General features: G+C 47.9%; 1 protein-coding gene across 1 annotated transcript; it reads left to right on the forward strand.

Moving 5' to 3' along the window:
- The first annotated feature begins 3,603 nt into the window (after window positions 1-3,603).
- On the forward strand, window positions 3,604-9,953 carry PSMC4 (proteasome 26S subunit, ATPase 4). Its single transcript, XM_033129347.1, has 11 exons — window positions 3,604-3,743; window positions 4,585-4,683; window positions 4,806-4,992; window positions 6,435-6,581; window positions 6,664-6,773; window positions 6,860-6,953; window positions 8,671-8,838; window positions 8,921-8,997; window positions 9,132-9,300; window positions 9,488-9,543; window positions 9,718-9,953. The coding sequence occupies exons 1-11, from the start codon at window positions 3,708-3,710 to the stop codon at window positions 9,829-9,831; spliced, it is 1,257 nt and encodes a 418-aa protein (XP_032985238.1). The 5' UTR covers window positions 3,604-3,707; the 3' UTR covers window positions 9,832-9,953.
- The last annotated feature ends 2,450 nt before the right edge of the window (window positions 9,954-12,403 follow it).

Consider the following 12,403-nt stretch of genomic DNA (forward strand, 5'->3'; position numbering starts at 1 on the left):
ACAGACAACAAAATGTCTGTTGGCCTGCACCTGCAGACAGAGCCAAACTTGCGATAACAGAAAATGCCACAAAACAGCTATCGGCTTATAGGCAGTCAACATTTTCTGTTCAAACAATGCTACCCTGTCAGCACAGCCCCTATAAAGCCTTCTTCACCCCCTCCCTCGAGGCTGCAAGTCTCCTTTAGACGTGCAGCCCAGGCTGTAGACGTCTTTGCTCAGCCCAACAGACTTTCGCTTAGTAAAATAGACTTTCTTAAACTTTTTTAACTTGCCTGACCGTGCGTGTTTCTTTATCAGCCGACCTACCATAAGTTAGTATAATTTGAGTGTCCACTAAAGCTAAACACATACCTGCCCTGTGACCAGCAATCCCACACTTGAGTATATTCCCATACGTTCATCAAGGAAATATACTAGAATATTCATAGCACCAGTATAGCCCCAAAATGGAAACTATGCCGTTTTAGGAATATTCACACAGTGGAAAATGTGCAGAAATGAAAAATGAAAGAACTATTCCTATATACAATATAAATCTTGCAAACACAATGTGAAGTAAAAGAAGTCAAATACACAATACACACAAGATGGGTCCACAGAGAGTTTGAAACAAACAAAAGTAATCCATGCTGTTATTAATCAGGTAAGTGATAAATTTCAGAGGGAATGCGGTGGCAGAAAGAAAACATGTGCAGGGATTCTGGGGACTGCTAATGTTTGGTGTCGTGTTCTGAGTCCTGATTACATGGGTGTGTTCACTTTCTGTAAATACATTGAACTGTAAACTAACAATTTGTATAATTCTCTGTATACTTCAATAAAAAGTTTACAGGCATACCTTGTTTATTGTGCTTTGCTTTACTATGCTTCACAGATATTGCTTTCTTAAGAATTGTGGCAACCCTGCTTGGAGCAAGTCTACAGGCGCCATTTTCCAACAGCATTTTGCTCATTTCACGTCTCTATCGTATTTTGGTAATTCTCGCAATATTTTCAACTTTTTCATTACGATTGTATTTATTATAGTGATCTGTAATCAGTGATCTTTAATGTTACCATTGTAATTCTTTTGGGGTACCACTAAAGGTGCCCATATAGATGGTGAGCTTAATTGATAAATGTTGTGTGTGTGTTGACTGCTCCACCAACCGGCAGTTCCCCTATCTCTCTCTCTGTCTTCAGTCCTCCCTGAGACACAACAGTATTGAAATTAAGCCAATAACCCTACAATGGCCTCTAAAAGGTCAAGTGAAAGGAAAAGTCACATGTCTACCTCCAGGTGAAGATGCTGTGAATTTTGTTGAAATGACAACAAAGGATTTAGCATGTTACCTAAACTTAGTTGATAAAGCAGTGGCAGGATTTGAGAGGACTGATTCCAATTTTGAAAGTTCTGTGGGTAAAATTCTATCACACAGCATGGCCCACTACAGAGAAATTTGTTAGAGAGGACAGAGGTCTCAAGGTCTGAGCAGTTCTTACTAAATGCTATTCTTGCTAAATGTTAAAATGTAGCACAGTATTTTGCAGGCAAGACTGGAACTGGAGGAGCTTGACCAGAACCCAAATTTAGCCAACTGCAAAGAAGAAATCAACATGTGATTAACCAAATAGTGTATATAAGCAATGGCCAAGCCTCCTACAGACTTTAGATGTGATCCCTGCCTCCTGTACTTGCTGCAAGTAAATAAAACTACTTACAACAACCACTTCTGTTCACCCCAAGTGGCAAAGCTATTGTATTTGGTTACAAATTGATGCATCGAGCTGCACTGTTGTCTTATTTTAAGAAATTGCCACAGCCACCCCAACCTTCAGCAACCACCACCCTGCTCAATCAGCAGCCATCAACATCCAGGCAAGACCTTCCACCAGCAAAAATATTAGGACTCAATGAAGGCTCAGATGGTTAGCATTTATAGCAATAAAGGATTTTAAAAATAAGGTATGTACATTTTTAAGACCTAAGGCTATTGCACATTTAATAGATTACAATATAGTGTACATAATTTTTATACGCACTGGGAAATGAAAAACTTCCTGTGACTTGCGTCATTGAGATTTCACTTCATTGTGGTGGTCTGGAACTGAACCCACAATCTCTCTCCCAGGTATGCCTGTACTTAACAAAAACCGTAGCTGGTGTGATGAACGGCAGTGTAGTCCTAGGGCCAGAAGCACACAGGCTTTGGGGACAGACAGATTTGCAGCCCTGTGCTCTGGCCCTTGTGACTGGCAAGTGACTTCATGGCTCTAAGCCTGTTTCCTTCTCTGTAAAAGAGGAAACATGTCTATCAAGAGTCAATGAGTTGATGAACACAAGATTTAAGCAGAGCCTGGCATAGGGCTATCGGTGCCCCGTGTTAAAGAACAAAATTCAACTGAGTCAATTTGAGGACCTAATTGGCTTCATTAAGCAATTCATGAATTGGGCATCATCCCATCTAGCAACCAGAAAGGCCCAACTACTGTGTTCCCCCAAAAATGAGACCTAGCTGGACCATCCGCTCTAATGTGTCTTTTGGAGCAAAAATTACAGTAAAATAAGTAAAATTATGGTAAAATAAGACTAGGTCATATAATACAATATAAGACGTGGTCTTATTTTACTATAAGACCAGACATATGATGTGTTGTGATGCGATGTGCTATGGTATGATACATGATACCAGGTCTTCTAATAATTTTTGCTCCAAAAGATGCATGAGAGCTGATGGTCCAGCTAGGTCTTATTTTCGGGGAAACAGGGTAGTTGTACAAAATGGAAGGTTTTAATACACAGAAAGAGGATGGGACTAAGAAATTAAAAGAGTGGATTATTTCAGGCAAGGACACCTTCACTTTGGGAAAGGCAGGGGGTCTTATTAGGCAGATTACCTCAGCAGTGTTTATCAGGAAACCTCAGACAGTTTAAAATTCCACTCCTGGGAGACGGTGAAACTGCAATTAGGTTAGTTATTAGGTTTTGGTTTGGTGACTGGTTTAGCAAAAGCGGCTCCATTTCGGCCTGTTGTTTCTTTTTTTAAACCCCTGTGTGACCCAACTCCTGGCACCACTCCTTCATTTCCTTCAGCCCTGGGTCTACTTGATTTCCTGCTAACGCTAACCTTAGCTTAGGGCTCCTCACCGCGCACCGACCTCCCCGCCGGCTGAGCCCCAAGCAGTGCCACTCTAAGGGGAAGCTGGACCTTCTCGTCCTTCCGGGGACAATCCTCCGGCACACTCCAGGTGGAGCCCCGCGCTCCCCCATCCTCCTTAAGGACCCTGCGAGGCGTCTCCAGCCCCGGCACTAAATGAGAAAGAAGGGCACTTGGCCACCGGACTCCCTGACAGATCGCTGAGCAGTTCCTCAACTGAAAGTGATAGGGCACTGCCGCCTACAGACGACAAAACCCGGGACCGAGAACGCCGAGCGAGATGGCGTCACCGCGCGCTACTGCGCACGCGCACCATCTGGGCGGGCGCGCGCACCGTCAGGGCCCATCCGCGCGCCCGCCAAGTAAGGAAAGCGCTTGATCGTTTCTTGGGGGCGGGGCCCAAGGCGAGGCCTTCCCTTCCCTCCATCCTACCCCTGACCATCCAACCCATTCTCAGCGATGTCTTAAACTACGTTTCCCAGAATCCATCTAGGCCCTGGCTTTCCGGTGGCGTTAGCGGAAGCAGTGACTGTATCAGGCCGGGTCACACAGGCGGGCTTGGTCACTATGGAGGAGATAGGCATCCTGGTGGAGAAAGCTCAGGTCTGGTGGGGCCTGGCTCGCGGGGAGAGGGAGAGACTAATCTGAGTGGAGTACTGAGTGACTGCAGGGATCCTGGCCGGAGGCTGGGTGATTTCGGAGGCCTCGGTGGAGAGCTTTGTGCCGTTCAGAGGCCTGAGCTGGGTGGCTGGATGATGTGCGGAGGGCAGTAAGCCTCGGAACGCGGGGCTGGCGGAATGAGGGACGTTAAAGGGTCTTTGGGACTGAATGATTTCCAGCTCTAGCTGGGAGTGCCTAGTGACATCGGGGGCCCGGCGGGTGGTGAGTGATGTGTGGGACTTGGCCGTAGGTCCGAATGATGTCTGAGGCTGTGCTGGGGAGCTGACTGATGTGCGGGGCTGGGCTGGTGTTGGAAGGCTAAGTAATGTCTGTGGTCTGGCCGAGTGACGTTTGGGGCCTAGCTGGATGACATAAGGGCCTAATGCAAGTCCGGGTTCTGTGACATGAGGAATCTTTTGGAGGTAACTGGGTAATGCCAGCGCTGTTTGAAGGCATGGTGACTTTAACAGTCTATATGAGTCACGTGACGTTAGAAACATGTTGAGGGGGGCTGGAGGGCATTGGGCTCTGGTAAGGAGTTGATGAGACATTTAGGCCTTAGCTGGGACTTGGGTGTCATTGGGGACATGTTCCAAGTGGCATAAAGATAGCAAAAGATCTATTTGGAAGGCTAGTTTGTATATAAGAGGCTTGTTAGGGGCTGGGTGACATCAGGAGCCTGTTAGTAGGGGGCGAGTGACTTTTTGGTGATTGGGGAGTGGACTCTAGATTCTTCCATGAGGGGACCCTCTTCTTCCAACCTGACTTTCCCTCCTTGGTCTAGGATGAGATCCCAGCACTGTCAGTGTCACGGCCCCAGACTGGCCTGTCCTTCCTGGGGCCTGAGCCTGAGGACCTGGAGGACCTGTACAGCCGCTACAAGGTACATTCAGCCCCAATCCGGACACTGCACAGGGCCCAACATCCCATATTCTCCCCACCGTCCACCATTCCCTGGCTCATCAAGGCCTAGTACCATCCCCCACCTCTCCACTCTGCTCACAGAAGCTGCAGCAAGAGCTGGAGTTCCTAGAAGTGCAGGAGGAGTACATCAAGGATGAGCAAAAGAACCTAAAGAAGGAATTCCTCCACGCCCAGGAGGAGGTGAAGCGAATCCAGAGCATCCCGCTGGTTATTGGGCAGTTTCTGGAGGCTGTGGATCAGAATACAGCCATAGTGGGCTCCACCACAGGTGCATGGGGGTTGGGGGTGGTGAGGGGGGTACCTCATACACTCATATGTCCATTTAACAACTGTTAAGTGTTTCCTGCCATGTGCCAGGAACCGTGCTAGGGTCTTACAACAGCAAACGAGGCAAGACAGTCTAATGGTGTTTTTAAGGGTATTTTGAGTCTGATGCGAAAGTGGAGGTAATAGTTTACATTCTCTCTTTCCCTCTGTGTATGTGTGTGTATATATAGTTTATATAGTAAAGGTTTGACCAAATAATATTTAGTCTTACTAGGTGTGACATACTCTTAATTGCTTTTCCATTCTGTTCTAGTCTGTTTTGTTTTAAACTATGTTCTGGTCACGACTCTCTAAATCGATTTCATGACTACTTCTGAGTTGGGACCTGCACTTTGAAACCATGGGGTGAAGTGTTATGAGATTGGGTTCTGGTAAGGACTCAGTATATGGTAGTTGCTGTTATTAACATGGGTCCAGGCCCTGCCTTCATGACGGTCATTGTCTCTGTGTCTTATCTGTCTTTCCTGCTTCTGGGCTCTGCCCCTCTGGACCAAGCCATGTTCTTGTAAAGATTGTGGGGAAAGGTGTTTGACTGGGCCTAAAACTGGACTGATGAGCTGGTAGTGAGGTAGTGAAGGGAGGGAAAGATCCAGAATGAGGCCTGTCCTTTGACATGTAGTATTCAGGGAGACAGTGGGGATATGCCTGAAATGGTGACACACACAGAGGAGTAGGTTGGGAGGGAGACAGGGCAGTCTAGAACGTCACAGGGAGGTGTCTGGGGGACTGCTGGATAGCTTGAAGGTCAGGAGAGAGACTGAGACTGGAAAGATGTGTGCATCACGACCATAAAGTGTAGAAAGTGGATTGGAGAGGTGAGACTGGAGGCTGGGCGAGCAGGAAATGGTACAGAGACCTCGATGGGAGAGGACAGGGCTGAATCAGGGCAGGGTCAAGGGGGAGGCGAGGAGAGATTGGTTGGAGAGACATTCAGGAGGCTGGGTGGAAGGTCATAGTGACTGATGGGCTGCAGACGGAGGGGGAGAAAGGTCCAGGGTGAGGCTTGGGGCTCTGGCTGGAGACTAGGGACTGTGGGCCTCCCTGAGACAGATCCAGGAGGAACAGCATAATTCGGGGGAAGATACAGCGGGACTCAGTGGGTGACATCTAAGGGGAGGCATTCCAGACAGCTGCTGGACACCTGGGGCTGGAGCTCAAGAGATAGTCAAGCCTCCAGACACACAAGGAAGTTGTTAGTGTGAATGTGGGGGACAGACTGGAGGAGGCGAGGATAGAGACCCGGGGTGGGGTGTGGGGGTAGGCAGTCAGGGTCTGAGAGAGACACTAGTGGCCTGGAGGGTGCAACTGAGGTCGTGGAGAGGGGAGTTTCCAGGGTCTGGCACTTCTCACTTTCCCCTCTCCCTTTCTCTCCCCTTCCCAAAGGCTCCAACTACTACGTCCGCATCCTGAGCACCATTGATCGGGAGCTGCTCAAGCCCAATGCGTCGGTGGCCCTGCACAAGCACAGCAATGCCCTGGTGGATGTGCTGCCTCCCGAGGCCGACAGCAGTATCATGATGCTCACCTCAGGTGAGAGGGGAGCCCGGGGCCGGGAAGGCCCGAGGGGACCCTGCGGGCCAGGCTGGCAGCCCCAGCTCTGCTCTCTCACCAGACCAGAAGCCAGATGTGATGTATGCGGACATCGGGGGCATGGACATCCAGAAGCAGGAAGTGCGGGAGGCCGTGGAGCTTCCGCTTACGCACTTTGAGCTCTACAAGCAGGTGAGGAGCCAGAGGTGGCAGGGAAGGTGAGTCTCGGGTTGGTGACAGGACTGGTTCATCCTTCTTTCTCCACCTCTGCATTTCAGATCGGCATCGATCCTCCCCGAGGTGTCCTCATGTACGGCCCGCCTGGCTGTGGGAAGACCATGCTGGCAAAGGCCGTGGCTCACCACACCACGGGTGAGCCCCTTGGCCCCTCCCCCAGGCCCTGACCTGGGCTCTTCCAACCCTGCTCCCTGCTCTTTCATCCTCCTCAGGAAGTGGCACAGCACCCTGACTAAGACCACAGGCTCTGGGGTCAAATCCCCGTTGTGCCTCTTACTCGTTGGCTGTGCAGTCCTGGACAGGTGACTTCACCTCCTTGTGCCTCCATTTCCTTATCTAATAGAAGACTCACCTTACAGCATGACTGTGAGAATTAACAAAATAGTTCAGTGTTTTTCCTATGTTAGGTAGTTACCCGTGATGAATCCCAGTTCATGGGTTGTAACCAGCATTTTAAAAAATGCAACAGAAAATGTCAGAGTCCATCCCACACAGTGAGAGCTTGTACTGTTTTGTGACACTTGTTTCACAAACACATATATTGTGATTGTTGATAAATGTATTGTAGTTTCCAGACAAGATGTCTACAAGTCACTATTACTGTTTGTAAAGCCTAAGGACTGAGCTCGGCAGATAGAATCCTAATATGAGCCAGAAAGCGGTAGAAGGCAGTGGTTAAGCAGCATATTTTCTGGAGCAGACTGCCGGGTTTGCAATCAGGCTCCCCTACAACTATTTAAATTAGTACTACTTACGTAAGTTAGTTTATGTAACTACTCAGTGAGTTAGCCTCTCTGTCACTCTGTTTCCTATTTTTTCTGGATTAAATCAATGTAAAGCTTCTAGAAGTATACCTGGCACATAGTAAGTAGATAATAAATGTTAGCCATTTTCATGATTATTGATTTGCTTAGCAGCTCATTGGACTTCTGCTCTCCCAGGTCTAACGCTGGGATATAACAATGAATCGGACATGTCTCCTGCCCTGAAGGAGTTCCCAGTGTGGCTGGGGGGCAAAAAAGAAATAAACACTTAGAACTTAGTCATTCGTTTAATATTTACTGAGCACCTAATATGTGCCAAGCTGCGTTCTAGGTTTGAGACGTCGCAGTGAACAGGACAAAGTCTCCATTCCTCAGAGTCATGGAGGTGATGATGTCTTAGTTGGGGAAGCTCTTGAACAGATAAATGAACAGATCATATGTCACATGGTGCTAAATGTCTGACTAGAACAACGAAGCAAAATAAGGAGATAGAGAATAATAGGGGCTGCAATTTTATACATTAAATGTTAAGAAACAAGTTAAAAAGGAGGGGCCCAGAACAAATGTGCCTTCAGCCCCACTGCCAGTCGTCAGTTACGTGAGAAGACGTGCCCGTGGTCCCTGCCTCTTGCATATTCAAAAGGGGGTCCTTATAGCAAAGGGGAAGTTGGAGCTCATGGTGAGGCAAGAGGATGCCTTCAGGTGTGGCAACCTGTTTTCTTGGATTTTTCGAGCACTCTAGAAATCCAGTTTGGTTTTTTTCTATATCTTGGATTCCATGCATGTCTATAGCTCTTTTCCATACAGGCATGTGGAAGCATTTGTTGTTTGTTTCTTTATATCCTAATTGTTAAACGTTGGGCCAAAAAAAAAAACGATACGTCCTTGGGCAGGGTTCATGATTTGTGCTACTGGGTTGCTATGGGATGCAAGCAGATGGCTTGTCCTCGAGGTGTTAGACAATGACCTGGCTACTTGGAGTGGTTCAAAGGAAGGGATGTCCTCAGGGAATTCCCAGTATCAGTTAAAGCAGAATGGGACCTACAGGAGGCCCATCTCCGTCTAACCCTTTGTCATCCCACCATCAGCTGCATTTATCCGGGTCGTGGGCTCCGAGTTTGTGCAGAAGTACCTGGGCGAGGGCCCCCGCATGGTCCGCGATGTGTTCCGCCTGGCCAAGGAGAACGCACCTGCCATCATCTTCATAGATGAGATCGACGCCATCGCCACCAAGAGATTCGATGCCCAGACAGGGGGTGAGTAATGCCCAAACGGCCTGGGGTCTTGGGCAGGCCTGTCCTGCGGAATGCCCTGGACTGACTGTGTTGGCCACTCCAGCTGACAGGGAGGTTCAGAGGATCCTGCTGGAGCTGCTAAATCAAATGGATGGATTCGACCAGAACGTCAACGTCAAGGTTTGGGGTTCGGGATGGGCAAGGGGAGGTGTGTAGGAGTCGCAAGGTGGGAGCTGGCACGAGGGGGCAAATACCATGGTGGGAAGGAGGATATAATGGGGACAGAGGTCTGAGCAGGCCTGTCCCGATGCTAGGTGATCATGGCCACGAACAGAGCAGATACCCTGGATCCTGCCCTACTGCGGCCAGGACGCCTTGACCGTAAAATCGAATTTCCACTCCCTGACCGCCGCCAGAAGAGGTTGATTTTCTCCACTATCACCAGCAAAATGAATCTCTCTGAGGAGGTTGACTTGGAAGATTGTATCCTGCTCTAGAAGTGAGGGGAGGGTCATGTCCATCTCTGCCTTCACCATGACCCAGGCTGTACAGGTGGGAGACCAAAGTCCAAGGGAGGGAGGTGGTGGCAACGACAGCCCAAGGATGACGTCTGGCCGCCGGCATTCACCCCGTCATGTCGGGAATGGTTTCCTTAACTCACCCGCTGCAGATGTGGCCAGGCCAGATAAGATTTCAGGAGCTGATATTAACTCCATCTGTCAGGAGGTGAGTGATGATTTCTCTCTGCATCCGATGGGGGTGGGTCCTCTTTGAGGCCACTCTGCTGCAGTTCTGTCCCTCATTGTCTCCCTGGAGCCTTGGGCCCTTTCTGTCTCTTCCTCCACCATCACTAGGGGTGGGAAGTACAGGGAGTCGATTTTAACTCTCATCCCATAACAGAGTGGAATGTTGGCTGTCCGAGAGAACCGCTACATCGTTCTGGCCAAGGACTTCGAGAAAGCGTACAAGACAGTCATCAAGAAGGATGAGCAGGAGCATGAGTTTTACAAGTGACCCCGCCCCCTCCACAAGACCCAGAGACGTCCCTCACCTCCCCAACCTCTGTTCCCAAACCTAGTTCTCTTTTCTCTTTACCAAGTATTGATTTATTCAATAAATATATAAGATTGAATCCACCTAATTTCTTCTTAGAAGTTTAACTCTTTAGAGAACCTGGGCCTTGAGTAGGATCCTCTGTGCCCTGCTGCTGTCCTGACAGATGAGCGGGTGAGGTACATGGCCTGTGCTAGAGCTTGGGAGAGAAGCAAAGAATTCGAACCAAAGCACTTCAGAAATTTGGGGAAAAGGATGGAAATGAACCTCAGACCGCAGCCCATGACCACAAAATAAAGCCCCTGTGTATCTCCCCTGTACAAGTTGAATGAAGACCACTTGAATCTGGTGATATCTGCCCTCCTCACACTTGGAGTATCAATGACAGAGAGATGGCCCCACAGAGTCCCCCAGAGCAGGAGTGAGGAAGTATGGGGGGAAGGCTAGATGCCCAGGTTCTGAGAACGTCTCTGGCTCTTCTCCATATGGTCTTGTTGGGGTAGATGGATTTGGTTGGACACTTCCCACTTTTGAGGTTTCCGTTTAGATAACTCTCCCTCGGGTCAGACTTCCCTGATGCCCCAATTTGGAAGGGGACCCTTCCTCTGTGCTCCCCTGGCACCGTGAACATGCACTAATTGGCTAGATTTTCTCATGTTTGCCTGTCCCCTCCTCAAGACGAATCTGTAGAGTCGTCAGGGATGATAGCTTGATCACATTTCAAACGGTAGACACTGTTAATGTTTAACAAATATATAAATGTCACTGTATTTAGGAGTGAGAAGGGAAGAAGTTATAAGGAAAAATATTTGGGGCATCACAGGTCCTTGAAAGGACAGAGGTGATTCTTACATTGATAGGCACGGCGGGTTGAGCAGAGAAGTCAACTTTTCCTCCCTCCTGGAACCTCACTAAAATGAGTCAGAAGATAAGAGAGTGAAGGTGTAAACTCACAAGGACACAGGAGGAGAAAGGAGATGGCAGCAACGCAATTTTGGAAAGAGGCAGATACCTGCTCGCTGATGGAGCAGACCTGAGGACACGAACCTGAACCAAAGGGAAGCCCAGAAACATTCCTATTTCAGAAATCAGGTGCCAGGTTCTGAAGGTGAGGGCTCACGTCAGGACTACCTGGAAGTTTATATAAGAATCAAAATTCATACATCCAGTGTGGTTAGAACCTGGTGTGTGCAGGAAATAAATGAGCTATGTTATTCCAGGCCCATGACCCCTCTCCAGCCTGGCTGAAGACTGCAGGTTTATTCTGGAAAGGCTGGACCAGCAGTCTCTGGGCTGGTGGGCCTGGAGCATGGATAGGGGGTTGGGGGGAGCTGCTATGCTGAAGACGGGATTAAGTGAGAGCCCCAGGCAGGCAAGTAGGGAAGAAAGGGTTGTTAAGACACTTCAAGTCCTCATCTTTCATAGTAGTCGCTAATACCTAAAATTGATGCATTTACAAAAGCATATAATTTAGAAATATGGAAGTACATTTCAAAAGAAACATACAAGAGGATGAGAAGTAGTTGCCTCTTGGAAGCACAGGGAAACAAGGGGTGAGGGTGCCATGGGAATACTTTTTGTTCCACACTTTCTGTAATATTTGACCTTTTAAATTAGGTAATTAAACAACAATAACAAAACCACAGGAAAAAAAGATCTTACAAGCCAATAGATATTTGGAAGGGGGAGGATAAAGGAGGGAATTGATGAAGTGACAAAACACCCTAAAGATCAGTGAATGGCAAAGAGACTGGGAATACAGAACAAAGCCATGGGCCCCAGAAATTACAGCAAAGAAAATAACTCGGGAAGGATACGCCCCTGAAGCATCTGCCTTAAGCTCCATCACTCAGAGTCCTCCAGTTAAATGCACGTAGTACCCAAGTCCCAGGGAAAGTGACAGGAGTACATGATATAATACACAACGTGAACAGCTTAAAGCACTAGAGAAGTGAGAGGGAAAACTCAAGTTCTTCCCAACAAATGTGAAGAACTCTCCTTGAGTCCGTGTGGCAAACTATTCCCACAGCAGGATTATAATCTGATGCTTTGGTTATAATCTGGTATTTTGGCGCTGTTGAGAATTGTTTGCTCAACACCCCATTCCCTGGCATTCTGGAAGGAATGACTGATGTTTCAGAGATGAATCAGACTCAGTCCATTGTCAGTGACCTCACAGTGAAGAGATTTGGGATTAAGTAAATCCCAAAGTTACATTTTCATAATGGCTTCTACTTTTTCTGCTTGAGAGTTGGCATTTAATTTGGGTTTCTGAAAAATAAGAAGGAATCTGAGAGATGATTAGGATAGAATGTTCTCTAGTGTTCTGAAGTCATTTTTACTTTTGTCCTGACCACTCATCCAACTTAAAGCTCCTGGAGAATCTTTGAGAAGATGCGGAGATCCCAGAGGTGGAGACCATGCTTTTTCTTCATCCATCCACATGAAACGTTACAGCTCCTTTCTCCACTTCATTTAGGTGAAAAGATCCCAAGCTACCAGTCAAGAATGACCTCGGTTAACACAATTCATC

This window comes from Rhinolophus ferrumequinum, chromosome 15 (assembly GCF_004115265.2).
Source record: "Rhinolophus ferrumequinum isolate MPI-CBG mRhiFer1 chromosome 15, mRhiFer1_v1.p, whole genome shotgun sequence".
Lineage (NCBI taxonomy): Eukaryota > Metazoa > Chordata > Mammalia > Chiroptera > Rhinolophidae > Rhinolophus > Rhinolophus ferrumequinum.

Bases quoted from the DNA above. Each gene is read 5' to 3' on its own strand.
- PSMC4 (XM_033129347.1), top strand. From the start codon at position 3,708: ATGGAGGAGATAGGCATCCTGGTGGAGAAAGCTCAG. The intron at 4,684-4,805 runs GTACATTCAGCC...CTCTGCTCACAG, and splicing joins ACCTGTACAGCCGCTACAAG to AAGCTGCAGCAAGAGCTGGA. The intron at 8,998-9,131 runs GTTTGGGGTTCG...TCCCGATGCTAG, and splicing joins ACCAGAACGTCAACGTCAAG to GTGATCATGGCCACGAACAG.